This window comes from Seriola dumerili, unplaced genomic scaffold, assembly GCF_002260705.1.
Source record: "Seriola dumerili isolate Sdu_G_001 unplaced genomic scaffold, Sdu_1.0 BDQW01000169.1, whole genome shotgun sequence".
Classification (NCBI taxonomy): Eukaryota; Metazoa; Chordata; class Actinopteri; order Carangiformes; family Carangidae; genus Seriola; species Seriola dumerili.
Genome location: NW_019174424.1, coordinates 3,341,444 through 3,366,705, shown reverse-complemented (window position 1 = coordinate 3,366,705; position 25,262 = coordinate 3,341,444). Strand labels below are relative to the sequence as shown.

Genomic DNA, 25,262 nt, shown 5'->3' with positions numbered 1-25,262 from the left:
GAGGGACTGTGAGTTAGGAGAGGCTCTGGAAGAGGACACAGTGAGAGAGGCATGTAGAGAGGATTATTATAGATGGTGGTGGATAGTCCGTGTATCTGCTGTGTGGGAGAAAAAGTGTAGACAGTCAATCTTTTTTTTTTTGTTGTTTATTATTTTTCTCAGTTTTCAGGAGGCTTATCTTGGTTTACAAGAAGAAAATGAAACAGGCAAAAAACACAAAGAAGAAATGCAGTTTGGATTTAAAAATAAAATTTTGCAAAACATTTAATCCCAACAAAAAAAAGCATGCAGTGTCATGGATGAAACAACAGTGAATCTGCAATATTATTCGAAAGTCTCCTTTCACAAAGTGATTTTACACAACTGTTCGTTTGACCCATTGGAGATTGACGAAAGCCTCTGGTTAGAAAGAAGGACCTGAGCTCTATTGTTGATCTCTATGGAAAACGCAGATTTGCTTCCCGCTCAAAATAAGTGAAATTAAAATGCACCCTGTGCAATCTTTTCCTTTCACTTGGTCTTTGACTTGTTTTTGTTTTCACATTCTTTTAAACTAATCATTTGACGCATGACTCAGCCAGTGACCTGGATGCAAGAGTACCTGATTAAATCTGGGGAAACCAGGGCTGATCTATAAATCTAGTTACAAGTTAATCCAGTTCACATGCTTCTGCACTACAAATGATCAAATCCAGTAAAATTAGTACATTTATTAACATTATGCTAAATTTAACATCTTCAAGTGACATATGAATGAGCTCCATGCCCACTAAAACAACAGATTGTATTGGTGTTTCCTTGCTGCAAACAGATTGTACTTTTGGAAATGGAAAATCATAAATATTTCAGTGCTTTAAAAGGAATACTGAACGATCTGTTTTTTCAACGAGTAGCGCATTTGTGTTTCATAGAAGGTTATTAACAAAAACTATTGTTTGCCTGAGTGTTTGCTTGTCATAAACTGTCTAAAAAAGGCTGTAATGTTTGATGTTCTAACATTGTAATTCCTGTAGGCTTCATAATGCATTTGATATTTTAATGAAAAACGGTGAAGTTCAAATTGAAAATTGAATTATGAAAAGATTCATGCAATGTATGCTGCACCAGGGAAAATAAAAAAATTAGACCATATGATGTAAAGCTGTGAGGTTGGAAATTAAGTGTTTGTGTGAGAGGAAAGAGAGAGTTAAAATGTGAAGAAGAGAGAATGTACTCATCATAAAGTTTTCTTCAATTCGCTTTAGCCTTACTTCCATCTGTGTTGTGTTTTATCTTTTCTCTTCATGGCTGTCCTCCTTTTCACCTTTAAAGTGTCTCACCAATTTAGCTCTTTCTCCTCTGTTGTATTGCTTTTTATTCCTGCTACTGCTCTTCCTTTTCACATCAAGTCTTTCTCTCTTCTGCAATCGCTGTCTCTGCTCACCTCCTCATCCAAACCTCAATTTCACTGTTCCATTTGCCAGTAAATCTCAAGTATAATGAGACTTCGTGAATTGAATCCATTGTTTCCGGTGCTCAAAAGAAAATGGTTGGCCCGTATATTTTACACACATTACAAATGAGTGATTTGGTTATCTAATTTTTCACAAATAACAAAAGAGGCTGACCTTTTACAGATACAGGAACGTTATTAATAAAAAACAGCTTTTTGAGAGGATGTTTAATAGACCTCACAGAATCTGCAAGTACGCACACACACACACACACACACACACACACACACACACACACACACACACACACACACACACACACACACACAGCAACAGTCATAGCAGTTTATGATTTTTCCATGTCCTGACTTCAACCATTGAGTGATAACAGATAGCAGAGGACTGAGAAGCACCTCCAGGACAAGTCTAGTCTAGAGCTCAGCTTTATTACACAGCTGTCAGTCTGTATCATGCTCATCCCTCCTGGGCCGCCTGTTTCTCAGCTGCACAGCCCCTCACTGCCTCTCGAATACCTGCACTCCCCAGGTGAACTGCTCATAGATAAAGGGGCATGGACTGAGGCGTCTGTTCAAAAGGTCCTTTCACTCTCATCTACTCAATTTCATCCTTACTCACTCTGTAAAGTGGAACACCTACAGAATACACACAACTGTTTAATACTACAGTATATCTACTCGCCAGATTAAGATGGTGCTCAGGTGATCGCATCGGTTATATAAGCACCTTAAATGTGTTATTTTACATTAATTATGATCATAATAAGCACTGGATATTCATAATTATTATCTCTATTGCGTAAACAAATGGCAGAGCATCTGCATCACGTGTGTGAGCCAAAAGACATTGAAATATATGCTATCAGTACGTTTTGTCACTTTCTGTTGTTTTAAGTGGTTCAGACTGTATGAATCGCACTATTTCCCAAGACAAATTTCCCCTCAGGAACAATAAAATGTAATTTATCTTTTTTTATTTATTTTTTTAATTACATAGTTTTTAAAGCAGTGGTTGGCCCATTGTTGTTATAGTGTACAGCTTCTGTACACTGCATTTTGTTGGGCTCGTGACAATTCAGTAGTGCACTATATAGGGGATGAAAGTTACAGCTGAAAATTCGAACAGCACTACAAAATGGCTGATTGACCATGGTGTCGCTATATAGCGGGCAAGTGGATGTTCCGAAATCTCTTTCACTGAACTGCCGGTGATCAGTTTGCATTGTGGGTAATGTAGACACCAGGTTTTGACAAGGAAGAAGAATGTGTGGATATCTCTGGTTGAGCTGCATCTATTTTGATACTTTTTTTTCCTAAACTGTCCAAATTTCTAAATGGTATAGGGGTGCAGTGCTAACTCAGTGGAGTAGTGCTTTAATTGGTCTTATTTATCTGTTTTTGATTAATTAAAAAAACACAGCATGAAAACTAATCTTTTTCACAGTGATTTCCACAGGGTTTAAAACAGGTTTGTATAAATGAAGGAAGAGTCTGATTCACAGTGTGAAAACTGGAGTCCTGTTAGTGCAGCCATGTTGACAGTAGTGCCATAGATGGGGCAAATTCAAACCAGCACTCAAATGTATCCTCAATGAGGTTTAACCAATGTCATCGGCATGTTTTGCATCAACAGGTCAGATGCTGAATAAAAGGCTTTGTCAGTTTACCAGCTAAAGTCTGACCTCTGGTCTGTCTGAGTTCTAAATGTGTCACAGGACAAGAGAGACTACAGAATTAATCAGCCTTGTGCTCAGAGTGAAAATAAACTATTTCATAATTTAATCTGAAATCATCAAGAATAAAGACTAAATTAAATATTTGGCGAGAATTATTTTTTTCCATCAAACTGTTTTACACGATAAAATGCTTTATAGATATGAATTTTGAAATGATACACTTTCTCTGTTTCTTTCAGCTCTCCTTCTGCTGTATGATGTCACCAACAAAACATCCTTTGACAACATACAGGTGAGTCACTTTTTGTTGCTCTTTGTTGTTGCTGTTTTTTTGTATTTCTGCGTGAATGTTTTTGTGTTAAAGCTGGCAACATCTATCAGTTTCATTCCCTCACTACATTTTCCTACTTTTCTATGAACAGATATTGTCATTCTTTCATAACCATGTGCAACAAATGCCAACTCTGATGTGTTAATTATTATTAATTATTAATTTAAATTAACTTTACCATGGCCCCTTCAGATTCATTTTATAAATTGAAAGGCTCAGGCTAGATCCTGACCACACATACTGCCACAAAAGGCTGAGTAATGTCTGATGTAACATGCATTATTGATGAATGAATGACTGAATGATACAGCTTTGTAATACCAAATTGCTGAGTTTTATTCAGTCAGTGTCAGTGTCATTATGAACCCACATTTTCATCGCAATCCATCCACGTGACAGATGATTGAACAGGAAGAGAGCCAGATCTGAATGTCTCCCCTTATTTTGTTGGGTACCAAAGAAAAAGGGGAAGAGAAACACAAAAGAACAAATAGGAGCAGGATTGAATGTGATTTACTGTGAGATAGCACAGTCAGCTTTTAGTCCAAACTTTATGTTCTTTCTATGGACTGGAGGGACTATTCAACTGTCCATTCATCTGGCAGACCTCCAGTCCCTTTCTTCAGCCCTCTCCTTCTCCCTCCACTGAACTCTAACGCCTTCAAAGAGGGGAAGAACGATGGTGTTAAATGTGACTTAGCATGGCTGCTCTCATTCTTAGACTCAAATATTGGCAGTCAGAACCAGCAACACATATCATCATGACTTGTTCAGTATTTAGCATTTAGATAGTGTTAGAAATCCTAAACCTCTCTGAAACTGTATGTCCTCTCCTCGTCTTTTTCCCCATAGGGTCGTGTACCTCCAAACTTATTAAACTGAAATGTAATGGCTTTTATTATGCAATTTAGTTGAGTTAAGTGATATTTTATGAGTTCCTGTGGGGAAATTTTGTTCTGCATTTGACCCATCCTAATTATGTCTGAACAGTTCTGAGGCCAGTGTCTTGGTCAATAGCAGCAGTATTCTCCAAAGGCTTAATTACTTAAAATGCATTATTTTGGGGTGCGGAAAGTTGTCATGGAGCGAACATGCTAACTCAACACAGAAAGTGTTGTACAGTGCTGACCACTGAGACACTGCAGCGCCTATTCTCCTCGTCGGCACGGACTTTGAAATGTTTGTGCTTTATGCCCTCTGACAACAGGAAGACTGGAAACAGATTAGACGATGAAGGATGAAACTGATGAGAATCACCTGAGCACTCCTGGAAAGGAAACCATTCATTATAGCAGAGAATTTTATTACCTACATTACATGACCGGATAGACTGGATACAAAGCTTCATAAAGTGAGACTTTACATTAGAGATCCTTGAACAGAAACTGTGTGCTGAGAACATATAGCTTTATTAAAAAATAAATAAAAAAAAAAAAAAAGGTTTTCAATGCAGTCCATCCTCCAGAACACAGCAGTTTACATCTTGGCTGCCCAGACATATTCCCTGTAATGATTCAGCTAATTAAAAGAAAATAATTAGAAATTAACAACTTTGTAGCGTTGGAATTTATAATAGCTTTCACAACAACTTTCAGTGGAAAGTAGCTAAAGCCTGCTGGAAAAGTTATAATATAAAATATGTATAAAAATAATAAGCTAATTGGCACATTCATGACGTCATCATGTCTCATTTGACCTCATTTGATGTAGTTTCAGCCGGTTTCAGCCCTTTTATCCATTTGCTTCCATCCTACTCTCTGTGCTCACGTACACAGCCGAATCCCCATTAAAGCTGTTCTCATTCACATGTTTTCTGTTTCTGTTGTCAGACAATGGAACAAGTATGACACAGTGAGCCCATTTATAGTACATGTTAACTCCCAGGCCATTTCCAAGCTGCTGCTCTGCACTGCTAACATTCAGATTTTATAACTCTGACATCATCTGACAAATTCACCATAGACATAAAGACAAAGGGTCCTATCTTACACCCTGTGAAAAGCAGCGCAAAGTGAAACCCAAGTGTCTTTGCTAGTATCAGACACATGCAGTTGTCATCTTCCTATCCAGTGCCCACGTTGTTTAAATAGCAAATACACTTGCGCCCACCTGAGCACCCATGGTTGGTCTTCAAATGAGGTATGGTCAGGCGCATTGTTGGAGCATTGCTATCTTGAGGCAGCAGAAACCGATTGTTGTGACGGACCAACGAAAAACTGGTCTGAAGTCACTGGTGCAGTATTTCACTGTTATTTTAAGGACGCATTATCAAGAGAGTAATGTGTGCCTACATAGGCAGGTGCACAACACGTGTACTCTTTGCCTGTTACGCACAAGCAGAGTGTGCTGAAAATGTGCTTCAGATGATTGTCAGGTGGAACATTACAATAGAGCCTCAGAAGGTCGGAGCGTTCTTTGTGGCATGTTGTGTGTTGCACAACATTGTATCATCGATGTCTCTTGGACATAAATGAGGCACTGCAGAAAAGTATTCTCTCTTACTATCTGGTAAATCCAGAACAGTAACTACTTCCATATTGGACCCAAAATATATTTACACTTCTCATAATATAAATGCCCAACCAATAGACTCTCTTCTACAGAAAATAGATAAAGGTTTGTCCAAAAGGTTATTTTGAGAAAAATTAAAGGAAAGGTCTAAAAAGCAGGTAAACCTAGCAACTAAGGCGCTAAGCTGGCAACATTGCTTGTAAATACCCCCTTGATGATAATAATAGCGTCATGTAATAACCAATGGGGAAAAACCAACCAATGGTTTAACCTCATCACTCAGTCAGTCATGGATATTTGTGTTGATAGTGCTGGCCCCCACTGTTGTGGTCCAGCCAAAAAATCAGCATCACATGGATTTGGAGGATGGAGGATTTGAAAAGCTACAAAGGAGAAGTCAAACTGTGAGTACACTCTTCCAATCAATCAAATTAATAATTCATATTTTCATCAATGATTAAAATAATACGTATTCGCTGTCTCACTGTACAGAACTGAACAAAACTCTTCTATCTTCCTTGATGTTGGGAGAAACGGGCAGAACAGCACCACTTGTTCCGTTTTATGAATATAAAACATCTCATATTTTGCCTCCTGTATAAGTCAAATAGAGCAGTTAGGACCATAAAATGGCAGCTTTTCAGAAACATCTATCTCCTCCATTACCGTCCTTCATAGTGCCACTGCTGCCAGAGGGATTGAAGTGGTGCCAGCTGGTGTCACTATGTCATCATACCTGCTGTTTCGCTCTGTGTAGAAAGTGCGCCCTGCATCAGGAGGGGTGGCAATTTTCAACTGCTTTAATTGATACAGGTCATCAGACAAAATGGCTCTTTCAGAGCAGCAAAGTGGCTGTTAAGGGAGGGAGAGGTTATTTGCCACCAGTCTTTGCAAGAGAAATATGATGTGCCCACCTGCCCTGAGAGATAATTAAAGCAGGAGAAGGTGCTACTTTAGCTGCAGGTGTGAACAGTGGCTCAAGGAGAGAGGGAGGAAGAATGGATGTGTGTGAGCGCAGGAGAAGGACACGGATATGTTGACAGGCAATAACAGAAGGGAGGATGAATAACAAACAAACTCTCAACCGTCTGAAACAAGGTTTTTTTACCCTCTCCATGGTGACATGGTGTCGCTACAGAAGACCTTTTAGCCTAGGTCTTATTTCTTCATGGTCCAGCGATTCAGGCTTCAAGTCTTTTCTGTACAATAGCCTCTACCTCGGCCAACTGGGACGACACTGATGCAGAGTGCTTGCATTGTCTCAACAAACTGTCTTTCACACTGTTGTGCCCTGAATTATTCAATGTATGAGCTTTCTCTGGTGACTGTTTATAAGTGTATACTGTAAGTTGCAAAAGGAAAGCCAGACAGTAAAAAACATTATACCCAAATATATGCTCCCAATGTGATAGAGACTGTCCTCCTGTGTAAAAAAAAAAAAAAAAAAAAGTGATATGCGTTAGTATGGATGGAGATTATTTCTGATACAGAGCTACAACGCACCTCTGGATGGAGATCGCTTTCATATGAGTGTACATAGCCTTAGTTTCATGGTCCTGGCGTTGTTCCTGACTAAGCATAACACTCATTAACACTCATAGAATTATTAGTGACCTGTGTTTTTTCTATGACAAGTCAAAATGTCTGTAATGATAAAGACCTTTTCTAAACGTGCCCTAATATACCAAAAGACTTGTCATAACAGCTCATTTCTGTTCTTTATTCTTTGCTGTGTTCTGTTACCTTTCACTGCTGCACTGGTGCAAGTTCACCACTGAGACAGTTGAGGTTTTATTTTTTATTACTTAAAACCGTTTTGAAATTAAGAGTAATCTTATGAGGCACAATTTGACAAGTCCCTCCTTACCCTGCTTAACCATCCCTCCTTCCGCCATCATCTCCACATCCCTCCACCACTCTCACATTCAGTCAGTGTCTATTACAGCGAGGAGATATGCTGGCGGCAGGCTACAGATGCCTGCTGGCACACTGCTGCCTAACAATCACTAACTCATGTTAATGAACACTAATGGTGATGAATGCCGCTCTGAAGGAGATGAAGAAATGAGAGGGGCAAATCATTCTCTCCTCTTCCGCCCTCAGACCCGCTCCTCTCTGCGGTGTATTGTTGTTTCCCCCGGCAGGAGACATTTAGGCAAGCAGAGCATTAACGTCATCTGAGCTGTCAGATGACGTTAATGGGGAGAGAGACTTAACAGGCAAGAAGGGGCTCAGTCAAAACAATTCATCCTTTACTCTAACATGCTACATGTGAAATATCAGCTGCTTTCATTTGGACACTATAATAGTGTTTTAAGTGGTTTGAAGATGACAGTATCATTTCTTTAAATCCTCAAATGACTTTTCATTTTTTCTTGTCAATATACTTATATACACCCCAGTCTGGGTCAGAGATTTATTGAGGTGTTTCATGATCATCATCAATCTTTTGTTTATGTAATACACAATGGCATGTATTTTGTTGGTGTAAGCCATTGAAGCAGAAATACACAAACCATTTAGTAGTGTGATGAATGTCTTCTTGTCAGATGTAATGCTTCAGGGAGACTGTAGGAGTCCATTTAGGTCTCAGCTGCAAATCATTTGTCTGGGTTACTCTCTTCAAAAAGCAGCCGGGCCTCTGTGGCACTATCACTCAGAGCAACAATCATTTGCCGCGGATGGAAATCGAGCAGATTGTCAAATCAGGACGATTCAGTGCTCGCTATCTGTCAATTAACCTGCAGGTCCCGAAACGAACTGCTTTTAAAAAAGGCAGAAGATTGGTCAGGTGATTAGAGAGATTCTAAGCGACTTAGAGACTGTCCTCGCCAAAAAAAAACAAAAAAACCCATCAGCTTTGGTCATTTGTTTAAATACATAAACAACTTGTGTTTACGTTTACGTGACCATGCAAAAGACGACTGTTTATGAATGAGGTCCGTCAGAAGCAAAGACAGAAGTAGCGTTATACCACTGCAAAACGTGACACTTTTACACAGGAGACCGCTGTTAGTTAACTCTTTACCAAGTAGACGTTGTGCCTGAACCTGAACAAACCTTAAACCACACAACTATCATATTATCACCTAGTTGTTGTAGCACACATGTCAGCAAAGCAGTTTCCGCATCCAACAGATATGCAGCAACATTATCATTCATTTGGCCAACTGACGATTCGATGTCCAATATTCACTCTGCTTGAAGCTCTGTTTTTGGTCTCCACCGACACCTGAGGGAAATGTCTGACTATAGCTGCTAAATGCTCCACTATGTTCAGCAGCTATAGTTTGCTCATTTTCTCAGTCTGTTTGGTGCTTGGCAGGCAGTGCTTTTTTTGTTGAAAACATTTTTTCTGCTGTGGCTGGAAACAACGCTGATGAGATTAGTGAACCAAAAAGGTAGAATTGCATATAACCAAAACAATAAGTTCAAACACAACAAATTGCTCCATAGACCTGAAGGGAAACTAAGCGATGCATGAGCATAATCATGAGTGATCCTCGGCTGTGGCTCAAGAGATAGAGCGGGTTGTCCACTAACCTGAAGGTCGGTGGTTCGATTTCCAGCTCCTCCAGTCTGCATGTCAAGATGCTGAACCTCAAATTGGCCCCCGACGTATGTGATGTGTGTGTGTGTGTGTGTGTGTGTGTGTGTGATAGAAAGGCACAGTATGAATGTGTGTGTGAATTGGTGGCTATGGCTTGTAGTGTAAAGCACTTTGAGTGATCAATAAGACGAGAAACACGCTACGTAAGTGCAAACCATTTACCTTAAAATTACACAGTCATTTTATTATAAAAATATTTATAAGAACAGCTTTAATCATAGTCGTGGCAGATCAAAAAAAAGAATGTTAATCATTATAACCATTTTAAAGGAAATAAAAAAGCTACATAATAGTTTGTAGGGCTTGTTGATCTGCTGATGGGTCTTTGAGCAAGACACCAGCTCCAGCTGTGCTTGTAGCTGAACCTGCAATTTTGACTGCATGCAAAAAAAAAAAAAAATCCTTTCAGCATTTTCATCATATTAGAATTGATCAGTGCTCTGGCAGTGATCCAGGTGAAGCAGTCAGATAAGACACAAACTCTCTGTTCCATACTGCCTGTGCAGATCAATAGCTCTAACCTGGATTAGAATACATTCTCTATTAATGTTACAAAATGTTTCTTATTGAACAGTCTGGCCTTGATGATGTATTACTTTGTAGCTGCACTTGCACTTACATCAGTGTGTGTGTGTGTGTGTGTGTGTGTGTGTGTCTGCATGTGCTTGATCATGCTTGCATGTCTGTGTTGCACAAACCCAATGAAAGAAATGAGAGACATGAAGCCTTCATCTGTGTGCCTTCATTCATCTCTCTCAGTTTCAGTCTGTCCTCGGGGCGTGGACTGGCTTCAAATGAAGCGGCCGCCTGCCTACCACGTAGCTGTTACTTGAATGTCATGGCACCACCACACCAGATGGTGACGAGAGAAACTGTCAGTAAATAATGTAGTGATATGAATTCAAATACCATTCATTTATAAACAGTGGAGACTCTGGCATTTTAGAAGCAACTCGCTTGCAGGTGTTGTATGAAGAAACATTTCTTGGACTTTTCTGCATCATCGGGTTCTATAAACAAAGTGAGGTCATGATACGCAGTAATTCTCCTTCATTATCTTGTCACTCATACATCACCTGTGATTTGCCCCCGTGCGTGGAACATTATTAGTATGTCAGCCCGATACCTTCGGTAGATTACTGCCCGTCCTTGACTGTAGTCATACATGATGCAGCCAGTGGGGCGTATCTCTGCAGAGGCAAAGTATTGGAGGAAAAATGATTCACACGGTTCAGGCAGCTGCTTTCTGTGGACATTTCCATTTACTTTGATGTCAGCTGCAAAGTGACAAAACGGATGGGACGCTCATGTGCGCACAAACATGCACTCAAGCCCAAGCGGGATGAATTGAGATTGTCCTATTAGTTGCTTGCTTTTTGCTGTTTGTAGAGGTGTTAGATTGCCTCTATGGAAATAACTTCAAAATAGGTGGAAAGAGGTTGAATTACCTCATTCTTTGTCCTCGTTTCATGTTTTTATTTCACTTTCATAGCTCTTTGTTGTGGAGAGCTTGGAAAAAGTATGGCCATCTCCTCTCCAACATCTCACTGCTCTTTGTTACATAACACATCATCTCTGCCTGCTCACCAGAAAAGTGCCTTTTATGTTCCTCTGAGTTTGTTGAAACTCTGCAGAAGGAAGCTCTTTACCTTTGAGGGGGCTGACGAAGGTCAGAGCTGTTCAGACGCTCAGAACCAAAATATGATTTGTCGACTGTCTCTTCTTTAACTGCAAAGCTCCATGAACTATTATATTTAATAGAAAAATCAAAGACAGCTTTGTCAGAAATCGAAGTGCTTAGCTGGCCCTTCATTTATTTGGATTGCAAGTACTTTATTATATCAAAGAGTATCCCAGAACGACAGGCATGTATTAGTTCTATTGTTTGCTCTGCCATTACTCTGTTAGAGGGATATAAAAGGAAGAAATATTCAAGGTTGGACAGTTTGAAATCCATTGACAAGGCCAGTTTGGAGAAAAATGTTCTTTTGGAAAAGCCTTGGGTACAGAGTTTTGGATCTATAGTCCATAAAAAGAAACATGCTGCATAAAAAAGCTGTTCTGAAACGGCAACAACGCCAAAAAGATTGTGAAGTCTGTGAAGAGTCTTTTCTGCTTCAGGAAAAACATTTGCAATCTTAAATGCAGGGTTGTAAACACAAGTTTTTCGGTTTTTTTTTTAGTTTCCCAAAACCTCTGTTTTTCTGTGTATTTTTTTTTTTTTATGCACTAAGTCACTTTTAAATTTTTCCAGAAAACATTTGTAATGTGATGCAGATTCATGAGAGCCGGAGGTCTTGTTTTGTGTCAGATAGGTTTGCACAAGATGAGTCATCGGTTCATCCTCTATGTTGTTTGTCTGTTTCTATATCATTTCTCTCATCAGTCACGCTCACAGTAACTACTGACACTACAGTTGCAGGAAATGTGATGCCTCTAGGCTTATTCCCAGTCAGACTTTTCTTCACTGCCATTTTTTTGTCAAATAGAAATATTATTAAAATTTCACAGAAACACTCAACTATAGCACATACACAAAAACTCTCTTTTTCACTGCCACACTCTGCCTCTTTTGTCTTTTTGGAGTGTTTTATCTCTAACTGGCGTGAAAAAATGCAGAGGCGTCATTATTTTTGTTGTGGTTACTCTGGCTTTTTATCACAACCCTGCTGTCTTTTCATCATCCAGACAGAAGGAGGACCTTATAGGTTTTGTTTGAGATAGAAAAAGTGTGAAAATGGATTTCAATTATACAGTATGTACAAACAAAATTCTAAGTGCCCTCTTAAAAAAAAAAAAAAGTGTAGGTGGCTTTTATGTGAACTCATGATGAAGGGAAAATTCGGAACAAAATGAACTATATTAATATATAATTTAAAACTACAGTAGCAGCAACCCAAATCTGTTATCTCAAAGCAATAATGATGGATTATCCAGAGCAATTTTGATATTGTTTGTGGAACAGCAGGCTTCTCTGTTTTGTTTTGTTCTGGTGCAGAAGTCTCGGCAGCTGATACCTCAAAACCTCTGGATGAAAGTGGTACAATGAAATTGAGATTAGAAGCATTGCCACAAATGATTTTACAGGTGCAGTGATAAAAATATAGTACTGATAATTTAGTCAGGGGTTATCTCAGCTTGAGCTCGGAGACTCTGGGATAAATTAAGGATATTTTTTGCTTTGCTGCACTGAATTCACCACCTTGTGCAATAGTTAAAACAATCCCTTACCCGATGAAACCTGTATTGTGATAAAGCCTGTTTACACACATTATCACTTAACGGTTTCTTCAATAACATGAGTATCATAAAAGTTAATTAGGAAGAAGTAAAACAGACAATAAAACAACTTTATTACAACGTCTCCTCTAAAAGGTAATAGATGAATACAGAGATTTTGTGTCTCATTTAGACTGAACCTAGATTGAGCTTATGCTCTACAGAAATTGCCTCTGGCAATAGAATGTACATAAATAATGTATTGAAACTGCACATCAGCAAGTGAGTAAATACAGGACCTGTTGAAGGTTTTCTTGATAGAACAAGGAAAATGAAATGCATTACTGTAAGCCAGTAAAAGTGTGGAGTCTTTGTGTTTGCACCAAACAACTTCTTGTACCAGGATCTATTTCTTTAGTGTTAATAAGCCTGCAGCATGTCAAGACATTAGCACTGGATCTGAGATGCTCTTGGGTCCATAACAGCAAAAGAAGCAGCTCTGGATCAAAGTAGAGGTATCTCAGCAAAGGTCACACTCCTCCCACACAGACTGGCTCTGTATCAGTGTCTCAAAGTCAGTAAACTCTATATATGGCTTTAGGTGTTTTCGGAGCTTTCCCACACTTGTTTTCTAATTTGAAATTTAAAATAACACTCGTCTAAAGACGATGAACGCAACATGAGATGCAGAGATGAGGATATTTTTTTCTTTGCAAGAGTAGAAGCTCTTTTTAGACCAAAAAACATCTCAAAGAGAGGAAGTGTGTTTACAAGGACTGACATGAGGACTGACAGGATATCAGCTTGACTGACAGGGAGGCACACAGCCCCACACGCCCCTCTGACACGCAGTGCACGTCTCTGGAAACAGTTGGCACACATGTCACCGAGGATATCACGATAATGAGGAGTGTGTGTGTGTGTGTGTGTGTGTGTGTGTGTGACCCACATGTAACAGCGGAGCCTCTGCATCTACATTCCTGCCATGAAGTTAGATGGTTTGTGAATCAATTTATGATAATTAAAATGTTGCTAAGTGGCACATTTTCAGGTTAATGGCTTTTGTTCCTTTTCTCTGCAGCTTTGAGACCCTTCAGCCCCCTCACGACTAATCTGCATTTTGCTAGCACTTGACATTTTGCACACTCTATATCTTTCCCTTCATAATATATTGAAAACCCTAAATTATTGATTTCCCTTTTTATATTCATACATTCATAATTCGGAGAAATAGAAATCCATTTACAATGTTGACATCGTGGCTTGCACTGCCAGTGTTTGTGAAGTGAATTCATTTACGCCTTGATTTGACCAATTTCTACTAATGCATCATATAATTATTTGTCCTGTGCTTTCCTCCCTGTCATAATGGACTGTACCACATGTTATTTCCACACATAAGATCTACTTACAAAAAAGATAAAAGCTGCTCCCTTTATATTAAATCTAGATATCAAATGAAGTAAGTACAGTAGACAATCTAAGTTTCATTTTGGTATGCAAAAAAAAGGGCCAATGAAAAAGTTGGCTTCTCAATCAGGTCAGAAATGACAAAGAAAAATGGAGGGGACATATTCAGTGCAGAAAATCTGTTTAATTTTTGCACAAATGCAGCCACTAAAAGTCTAGAAGACCAAATATTAAGAATGTTTAAGATACCAGCTATATATGTCCAAGTCTGCATAATAATAAATTGATTGCTCTAGAATGGGGTGATGCTTACATCGTTGAAATACCTAAATATTCACTTAAAGAAATGAGAAACTGCAAATAAAATCATATCATGCAAAAAATGAGTCATGCTTTATTGAAAGTGTAGTTGTGCACTTAAACTCGACATCATGCCATTCAAAGTTCTCGGTTGTTACAGTGTTGGTATAGTAAAATTTAAAAAAAAATGTTGTCATCCATGTGCATGGCGATACGTTTAGCTGGTTAACTAACACTTTGGTAACTTGAAAAAGAAGAGTCACATATGCTCATATGCTTACTTGTAGTTTCAGATCAACTTGGAAGCCCGGGCATAGTTTCAATATTTTTTCTGTTGGTTTGGTTTTTCTCCAAAGAAAACACCTTCATCTGCAAATGCTGTGAGGTGACCTTGTTTCATCCTCAGCTCATGAGTAATTTTTCTTCCTTTGGCAATGCGTTTCTCTGTCTCTGTGCCCAAAGTGAATCACAGTAATATCTGTAAAGCCGGAATTTGAATAGATAAGATAAGGAAGTTTTCCTTGAGGCAAATCGATCACTTTTTAAGTGTTCACCTGAAAGGTGAGGTTCTGTTTCATCTGAATATTCTTTTTACTGACAACAGTCCCTACCAGTTTCCACTTAGCAAAGAACGCACATGTTACAGCCTTTTGTCAGGCTTATTCAACACTATGTAAACTTGTCACTGACTCAAAGAGACACATGGGGTTTGGGGCCAGCACTTGTGCTCAACTGCTGCAGCACAAAAACAAATTGGAGGAGAGTGCTGAGAGAAGTGAGGATGGTCTCCTCTACACACATCTCACTCATGCTCATATTCACCGTGACCTTAGCTTTTCAAAGCACATCAGTCATCTAGACATATCTCACACCCATGTATGCTGGCAGATAGACGCGTCAGCTGCTCTTTTATAAACATAAAAGCCTTTCTCTTCCCTGTGAGGCCACAGAAATCAGCTTACAAGGCTGTTGTTTTCTCTGCTATTCTATTTTTTGTTTTTTTATGATGTGAAGTTCTGTAGCGCAGAAGTTGTTTACTGACCTGTCTTTTATTGGAGATATTGTGTTTGTGTACCTATAAAATCTACAGATGGAAACCCGCAAAAATAAATCCCACAAATGTCAACAAACACATTTTAAAATGCTACTGCAAGTATCAAAAACCTTTGTTTTGAATAGATCAAATAGGGCTTAGCGGTTTGTTTCGGCATGCCTGGTCGTGTACCTGCAGGAATGTGTGAATACAAACAGCCGCAAATGTGACAGGATTTTTCTGCGTCTGCCTCTTGTGTCAGACAGCGTCACAGTGTGACTCCGTTTAGCTCAGCTGCCTCGCAGAGCTTAAACCTCCTCTCGGGGGAGAAGTCCTACTTTCTCCCCGCGCTCCTCTGGGTTGGCTCAGTCTGACTCTGCCTGTTGTTGGGAGCAGACTTTTTCCACTCTGTCTGTTGGTGTAATACTCTGATCAAAGTTTGGCAAGAATAGCATTGTCACCCATAGCTAATCTGCTTAGACAATTGTGCAACAGAGGGAAAGTTGGGTCATGTGGAAAGACTCTGAGTCTCCTTGAGGAATTCATGTTCATTATTGAAGTCAGCAAAGTATGACCTGAGTTATTACAGGATGCAGGGGAGATTCTGTGTAGAGTGAGGAATGCACAATTTGTTTAGTGTCCAGAACACATGGGGGAATTGAAGGGCAAATGCATCTAAGGCGACTGAGAGATGGTACATGCCTATAACCACACATGGTGGAACACAGAGAAATAATTACTTCAGAGAGAGGCCTTTTGGATTTTTCTATATTCTCATGTCAAATGTTTAGATGATGATTTTTTTATATTGATGGTTGATTTTTCATTGATTCATTGATTTAGAATTCATAGTATGTGTTATAATTATTGTTTATTTCCTTTTGCTTATGTACTGCTGCATCCTCCGTGAGGTCTGGTGTCGCATATTAAGCATGATAAAGAAGATCTCCCCCGAAAACATCCATGCGCAGTGAACAATACATTTTCTGTGCACTACACCTATTTAAAAGAAAAAAAGCAGAGGAGACAGGAGGAGAAATTAGTTGAATATGTTTGTTTCTATGTATTTTCTTTTTGGGAAACAGGACTACAAAGTTATCAAGGGTTTTTTTTAATGATGATGATACACAACAAGCTGTGTATGTACCAAAATAATATTTTTTTTTTTATACCATTCTTTGAGAAATATAAATGTGTTTTTCTACGAAACCGTTTTAACAAAAGAAGCATAAGTTTATATGTGTTGAATGTTCGTTTAAATCAGGAACTATGTGATCAAAGAGTGAGTAAAAAAGACACAAATCTGATTTAATTTGATGATTTTTGGAACACCAAAGTTTTTGATATTTGTAGCTATACACAGACAGATTTTGATTTGTACCAGTATATAAATGCAAGTATTGAAAATTGATACCCAACCCTGTAGAAACTGATAATGTAATAACTGGCCTAGCCCCTTCCCACCTCCCAGCAGCGCTAGTTGTGTTGGTTACAATGCCTGGCCCTGCTGCCAACAACTGTGGGTGCCTCACTTTGTGGGTGTGTTTGTCCTTTCTGTAGCACGAAGATGAAATGCGAACAAAAAATTTACCGATGAATCACTTTTGCGCTTAATTACCACTCATACGTTACCGGTTTCTACAAGCCCTAAACAAAACGACAGTTTTTCTTTCAACAAAAATAATTCCCACGCCAACGGCTGACCTGGCTTGTGTAATGTCATGGTAGTAGTGCACGGCCCTGCTTTCCCTTCTCTGTGACAACAAAAGGAAAACAAGGCAACATCAGAAGTACCCTCACATACCTCTGCCAGTGACAACTTGTCTCGCCAATGTCACGATGCAGCCGCCAGCAGCTGTCTGGCGGGCTTTTATCTTCCTTCGTCTCTGATACAGATCCTTCGGTCTTTGTCTTGTCTTTCTCTGTCACTGTCTGTCTCTCCATCTTGCTGCCTTTTGGCACCCTCTCTGTCTCTCTGTCACATCTCTCCCTCTGTCTCTCCCTCTGTCACATCAGTCTCTCTGCCACTGTTAACGTCTCTACAGTGGAACAGGCAGCCGGAATTTCAGCACTGCATTTGGCATTTTACCTTTATTAAATTCAATATTTGAGAGCAAACAGCAACTGGGTATTTTTCACTGTGTTAATATTTACTGGAAGCTTGACTGGGAATTGTTTTAAACCTTTAAACTGACATTTTAATTCATCAGTGCTCTAGAGAACAAGAATCAGAGGTGCTATTCGTTAAAATATGCATAGAGTGGCTGAATTCCACTGGGTTTGCTTGACTAAAGGTTTTTTGGTCCTTACAAACAAAACAAACTTGAAGCTGAATCTGATTTGCCACACTATTTGGGGAATTTAATGCCAGGGCAATGAGCAGAGAAATTTATTACCTCCTCCGCCATGTGCCACATTGTCATTGACATTTGGCTCCCTGAGCATTTGACCAGAGACTTTGGTTTTAGTCTTGAATAAAAGATGAACCCAGCCCAGTTCCTACAGCAATGCCAACAGAGGATATTAGATTTGCTCAGAGCCTGGTATTTATCTGCTTAAAGCCCTGTTGTCCTAAATTGTCAGATTAATAAATAGATTTGTTTTATTTATTTATTTTGAAAAAAATCATTCTAAATACTTGACAATGCCTCTTGGGTGAGGGTTGACACAATACCATGTTGACATACAAAAACTCTCAAAACTGTTGAAAGAAACAGCAGTGTTCCTAATTTTCTGTACATTTCTTATTATGTATATGTAGGTGGACAAAATATTCACAATGGTAGTTTTTATTGCAGGACAAGGCTTTGTTATATAAGAAAGTATAATAAGTAATTCTACACAGCGTTGATGGAAATGACCTGTATGAGAGATGTCCAGCTCTTGGCTGCAGCAACTTCACGCAAGAACATGTAGACAGAAATAGCCCAACGTTTTTGCCCGGCCAGCCTGCTTTCATCTCCACAATGATCTTATTTACATGTTGCATTTTGTGAACAAGCGGGCTTAAGCACAAGGTTAGGGAGTCATTGTGGTAATGGTTTAAAAAAAAAAAAACTGAAGCAAGTAGCAAACAACGGTCTCCCATGGCAAAGTCGGGTAGACTTTGTGGCTGTGGCTCTATCAAGTGTTATTGAAAAAAATGACCAAACTCCTCAGTCAGCAAGTATAAATGCACTCACTTGAACATATTCACTCTCTCATTCAAATGATAATCAAAGTTCCTGCATGCCTTGGTCCATTTTGCTGTCTGTTGAGTCACTGCACATATCATCCCTCTCCTGTGATGAAAAGATAACGGGAGACTGCAATTCTCTAGGATAGAGGTGACAAGTTGTGTCATCTGTGAAATGACCCATGGGGAAGGGGGTGCGGTATAAACAGCTGAATGATCTAATTACAAGCTATGGTTCATCAGCGGTAATCGCAGCATATGGAGACAATCACTCAAAGGCAAGCTGTCAGTTAAGGTGGATATTTTATTGTGTGGAGGTTTCCTTGGACTCGTTGTTGGGAGGATGAAAGGTTGGAGATAGTTGAACAATAACCTTCCATTACAAAGGCCATATATGCCAATATGTCAGTAAGTTTGTTTGATTCGTTTCCTCATAAACAGACTGTTTTTTTAAAAGATGCCCAGAATTTAATGAGAAGCAACAATGGCAGTCAGCCTAGCTAAGCAACATGTGAATGATGGAAACACTTACAAAAAATTGAATTATGTATGAAGCAAGTAATTAGCCAGATGCATAATGTTCCTCTGTAACATTTCGTCTATGCAACCCAATCTTTTTTTTCCCAGCTTTCTCAGAATAGCCCAGGGCTCAGCCAGACCTTTATCCAAACGTTCCTCTAAAGTTGTCCCTCACTCCCCACTGTTGGAGCTTATTGCCTGATTAAAGAACCTCAGAGCAACCGTCCGACTTCTCAGATCACCTGATCCTCAATGACCTCATTAACTCCAAAGCACATAACATGATCAGCATTGACTTAAAGAGAAACACCATAAAACTAGAGGATTGGTATACAGGTGAACAAACAGTGACAGAATAGTAAATAGGTTCTGTATAAAACTGCCACTATCATTACTCAGTCTACCCTTCTCACACACAATACCAGTCATAATTTAACAAAGATACAAAATGATAGTGAATTCAATCACAGCACTATTGTGCACATTAAATTAAAACCTGTATTAATAAAACATTCAGTTTAAATTATCTCAATTACCTCAATTTAAGGAGCTATTTGTGAGTTGCTACAAAGCCGATGTCAGAATTAACAGTTGTTTACTTACCAACATCAAACTTCATTCCTTTACTCGTCAAGAGATGTCTCCAGCAGTGGAAAGCAAAGTCAATGTTATCTCATGTTTTGTTTCTATTTCTATCACATCTTTTCTTCCACTGAAATTAGCATCCCAACCACGTAGCAGAGAGAAAGTTTTAAAGATAGTGAATTAGTGTAAGATGTGGATGAGTTCTAGACTGCTTCATGAGAAGTGTTGACATGGAGCTCTTGTACACCTTTATGATTGTGTCAGCAAGCACAGAAAAGAGGGCAATGGAAATAAAGTGAAAGTTACTGCTCTGGAAAGCATTCTGCATTTTTTTTAAATATATTTTTCTTCCATTTTCAAATGTGTTCATAGAGGAAATTGGAAGATGCCAACTGACAAGTTCCCCAGAGCCCAAGTTACCACATTTAAATTGCTTGTTTTCTCCAACCAACAGTCCAAAGCCCAAAGGTATTCAGTGTACTATCAGGAAAGAGACCAGGAAAACAAGCAAATTTGAGAGGTTGGAATCAGTGAATTTATGGGATTTTTGCCATTTTTTGATCCACTAATTGATTAAACAAGACTAAGACTCTACAGCTTTGCTAGTGGCAGATGTTGGCTGTATTAAGGCACAACAGTGCTTTAAACTAAATGCTAACATCAGCATGCTAACATGCTCAAAGGAACTATGCTAACATGCTCATTTATATTGAGTTATTTGGTCATAAATCAAAGCATTGGACAAATTTGAATTTGAACTTCTGCATGGCACTAGGTGAAAAGTCAGGGAATCACCAAGTGACTCAAATTCATCCTGAGGGGAACTTGAATGTCTGTACCACATTTCATGGCAATCCATGAAATAGTTGTCAAGACATTTCACTGTTTCGCTCAGAACCACAAATGTTAACCTTGTATCGGAGCTTCATGGGCACCATGAATGCCAGTAGAAAAATGTTATGGCTGTCCATCCAATAGTTGTTGAGATATTTCAGTCTGGACCAAAGTGGTGGACAGCCCGGCTGACATTGCCTTCACCAGAGACATGACGCTTAAAATGACCATCTTATTTCAGTATTTATCATAATAATGTATACGTAATATATTTATATACCAGGGTTAGCATACCAAGAAATTTTCATGTCAGCACATAACTGCTGTTTACACAACTCCAGCTGACATGTCTTCCTTAACCACATTTTTTCACTATCGTCAGGCAGCAGTTTCAACTCATTTCCTATCTCATCTGTTATTTATCATGACCTTTGGCTGGAGGTGACCCCGGTGAAATCCTTTTACAAAGGCAGAGTCATCAGCAGTATTAATTAAAAGGGAGCTGTCAGAGGGGAAACATCTGTTGAGCTGGACTACTAAGGAAAAGGCGGATTGATGACCAGCGAGTCAGAAATCCAATGTGGGGTAATTCACTGTGGGCACAATTAAGCTTTGTGCTGAGATGAGGCATATTATTTCAGCAGGAGAGTTTGCAGGTGTCTGTCTGTGCTGATTAATTGTTCATTAACAGCGAACGGTTAGTTCAGGTGCTGTTGGAGCTCATACAGTCAGAAGTGCTGTTTGTTCCCTCTGAACGCTTTATCTTTCCCCTGTGTACACACTGTAGTTAAAACAGGATGGAGCCAACAGTGTTGATTAAACTGATGGTGATCAGTTCTCATTAATTTAACATTCTTTCTCACAGTATTTCTCTTTCTCACATACTCTGTCTTGCTTTTGGTTCTTTTATCTCTTTGTCCTTGCCGCAGTTTTTTTCTCTGTCTTATGTCTGACATTTTTTACATCCTTTTGCCATATTCATCTTCTAAATGCTGTTTGCTCTCACTTTCCTCCTCCTCTTTATTCATGTCGTTAGATTTAATGCTCAGACTTGTCCTTGTCAAGGACCAGACAAGGGTTTCTTTTCCTGAAGCCCTTTTTGTGTGTACTACACACTTCTACTTTCTTGTTTCTTGTCTTCAGGTTGTTATTTATTTATTCATTTATAGGTTTTGCATGCTCATGTCTTTATGCTTGTCTAACAGCTATATGTCTTCCCTCTCTTTTATCTCTGTCCTGTGTCGTTACCAGGCATGGCTGACTGAGATCCACGAATACGCCCAACAGGATGTGGTGCTCATGCTGCTTGGAAACAAGGCAAGGCATTAAGGGAAATATTTGTGACTGTAGGTAAAGACACAATAGAAAGAATCAATACTTTAGATACATACACACTAGGGCTGGATATCAAACTTTTTGTACCAACTGCAATTTGTCACTTCTGTGGAGTATCAAAAAACTTTCATTAGCAAAGTCCTGTTCATTTATTGATTGATATTTCCTGTTTTACATTCCATGACATTTCCAAATTTGCAGTAGTAACAAATTAAACAGTGATGAATTCAGAGGATAGTCTTGCACTATACTATGTTTTTCTCATTGTTAGCAAATACCATGAAACTAACAATGAATTGATCATTTGACTGATTGATGTATTGCCTATGTAGCTAAAACTTGACTCACACAGTTGCACTAAGTGACATGTTGCTTCATTATTTTATCTTGCTAGAGTAAATATTCACTTCCACACTAAATCCATGGCTAAAAATTGTCCCTGACAAATGCAAAATTAACTCTAAATTTACACTAAAACTGATCTACACATATATGATATATGATACACATACACACACAGACATTGTGAAAGATTTACATTTTCAGTAAGAACGAATGGGCCTGGGAGAGCCACAGATAAGGTTGGGTTGTAAAGTACTCAGAAATAGACTAACAGTCTTTTGGTTTTCACTGGATCTGTTGCCCATAACAAAAAAAGTGGGATATTACCAGTCGAAAATATTGAAAATACATATATATATATATATATATATATATATATATATATAACATCTGACTTTAATCGTCAATCAAATTTGCAAACGTCACTTTTTTTTTCTGTAACTGCCATTCACATCCCTCCCTCTGCACAGAGAACAGATGTCTCTGGCTCAGAGCTCTGTCTAGATTCAGTCCCCCACACTCCATACAAGCCCTTGATTAGCAACATGAGAGTCAATCTTTACTCATTAGCTGCCATCAGACCTGAACACCAAGAGAGGCTTGTATGCAAACCGTGGACAAATAGCAACCAGATCTCCACAGTTGATTTATGTATATTGTGGTTTTAGCACTGTTGTTTGTGACCCCCTTCTTCCTGTCTCACCAGGCTGATGCCACTCATGACAGAGTGGTGAAGAGAGAGGACGGAGAGAGGCTTGCTAAGGTGAAGATTTGAAAGGAGCAAATACAGTTTTCCCTGCCTTGATACCACCGCTGTTACGATGAGAATCTGCACCCAGATATTTTTCAGCATATCTTTTAATTGTAGTGAAATCAAGACGTCTGTATGGGACTAGTAACTGATTGGATTTCTAAGGCAGATGAGAAGATTATAAATATTTTAATGGTTTGGATTATCTAGGGATCAATTTTCATTTTCACTCTTGCTCTTAATCTCAGATTTTCCAGCTCTGGGGAAAATATAATACCTGCAAACCAAAAAGATAGACAAGACAAAGAAATGTCACATACATCAGATGTATTGTGCAGATAGTGAACATTTGATCATGAATATTTATTTTATAAGTTCTTGCCTTATGGGTCATCATCTATTAAAAGTTTTACTAGCTGCTGCAAAGCATCATGTCAGTTAGAATCAGTTTCAAAACCTTGGTTTGGTGATAAACTCCACAGCTACAAATACAAACACTAAACGGGAGAAAACATTTATTTCTTATCAATTTCCCTGACTGTTGCTTCACAGCATGGCACATAAAGCAAACATCCAAGCGACTCTCTCCTGAAGTGGGAGCAATAAAGTGCCACTAAGTAACTTGAGGCTCAGGCTGTGAGGGGAAAAAAAAGCACATCAGTTACTATCACTGAGGGCTGAGATTAATTCCTCTGCGGAGAAAACGCTGCGAGACAAATTTATCACTTCAGAGCTGAAGTTATCCAACATAAACAAGTTCTGAGCACAACTACTGCGCTGTGAAATTCTGCAGTAAGCCTTTGTAGAATTTTTACCCGATAATCATACCTGATTTTATCTTTGATTTAGCTGTAAACCGTCTTATGAAGTGTTACATTCTCATATGTTTGTGTGTGCTTTGGGTGAAATGGTAAAGATCTCCAACAAAAACTGTCATTGATTTCACACTGCAGGAGTTTGGAGTTCCATTCATGGAGACCAGCGCCAGGTCAGGTCTCAATGTTGAGCTGGCTTTCACTGCTGTGGCCAAGTAAGTATCGTTCTTTCTGCAAGTGTTGCGGGATGGTGTAATTAAGATTAGTTTTGTCATTTTAAATTAACTTAATTTAAAAATCTTTAAACGTCAAAGTTCATTTTTGACATTGGAAAAACAAAAATATCAGTTGCATTTCAATCTTAAATTTACAAAAGAAAAAAGATATCTTTGTTGTTCACTTCCCTGGCACAAGATGTCTCCCACTTCAGGGTGATTTTTGAGTATATGTGCACTGGAGGCCTTCAGATTCCACATCACACTTCAAGGATGGCCTCCAAACTAGTTGCGATGTCAAAAAAGTGCTACTCATGCATACACATCGTAAACTGATATTCAAGGTGAGCACACAGAAACGTTCCTCCACCAGCAGATGAATGTGAAAAACAGCCTTCTAGTGTCAAACTCTGCACTAACTTCATTCGTCAGTGAAGGTCAAACATCCAGGTGAAGTAACAATAATGAGTGGAGGGGAACTAGACTTGAATTATATACATTTCTGATAACCAATAATCAGTCTTTGTTTTTGGAGCAACTTAAGCCATAAACTGATCATTGGTTTTGTTTATGGTGAGTGACTCCATTATATGTGACCTCATCTTATTCTCTTCCTTTGTGTCAGGGAGCTGAAGCACAGGTCCATGAAGGATCCCAGTGAGAAGTTTAAGCTGCAGGAGTATGTAAACAAGGAGATGAAGGGCACTGGATGCTGCCGGTCTTAAAGCCTGCTCCAGTCACTCTCTGGATCTGTGTGTGTCTGTGTGTGTGTGTGTGTGTGTGCGCATGCGCACGCGCACGTCTCATTCATTATCATACAGCGTGTGTTCATATCTGGTCTGATCAGAGATGAGGAGTCAGCTCCAGCGAGGTATAAACCCTTTTGTCTTTCTTTTTCTCCACCGCTTTGTCTCAGTCCTCACAACCTCAGTCTGTTGCCATGCACCCATCTCTCTGCCCTCCTCTATCTTGTGTGTCCTGCTTTTCCTCACCCGCCTCCCTCTGCAGCTGTGATTGTAGCCCTAGGTTATGGTTTGTAAGACACAAACGTAGGTGCTGCACACCTCAGTTATTAACCTATTAATGCACATTTTCTTCCATTTATCTGCACGATTATCTTTTGGACCCCGGGCGTAGAATGTGACACCAAG

General features: G+C 39.1%; 1 protein-coding gene across 1 annotated transcript in view; it reads left to right on the top strand.

Annotated features, from left to right (window-relative positions):
• Nucleotides 1–24,836, top strand: part of LOC111227073 (ras-related protein Rab-26-like) — a 51,948-nt gene extending 27,112 nt beyond the window's left edge. The window contains exons 5-9 of the mRNA XM_022752459.1: nt 3,366–3,418; nt 21,905–21,970; nt 23,037–23,093; nt 24,035–24,111; nt 24,737–24,836. Of these exons, the coding sequence (XP_022608180.1) occupies nt 3,366–3,418; nt 21,905–21,970; nt 23,037–23,093; nt 24,035–24,111; nt 24,737–24,836 (353 nt within the window). The remainder of the gene's footprint in view (nt 1–3,365; nt 3,419–21,904; nt 21,971–23,036; nt 23,094–24,034; nt 24,112–24,736) is intronic.
• Nucleotides 24,837–25,262: the final 426 nt, after the last annotated feature.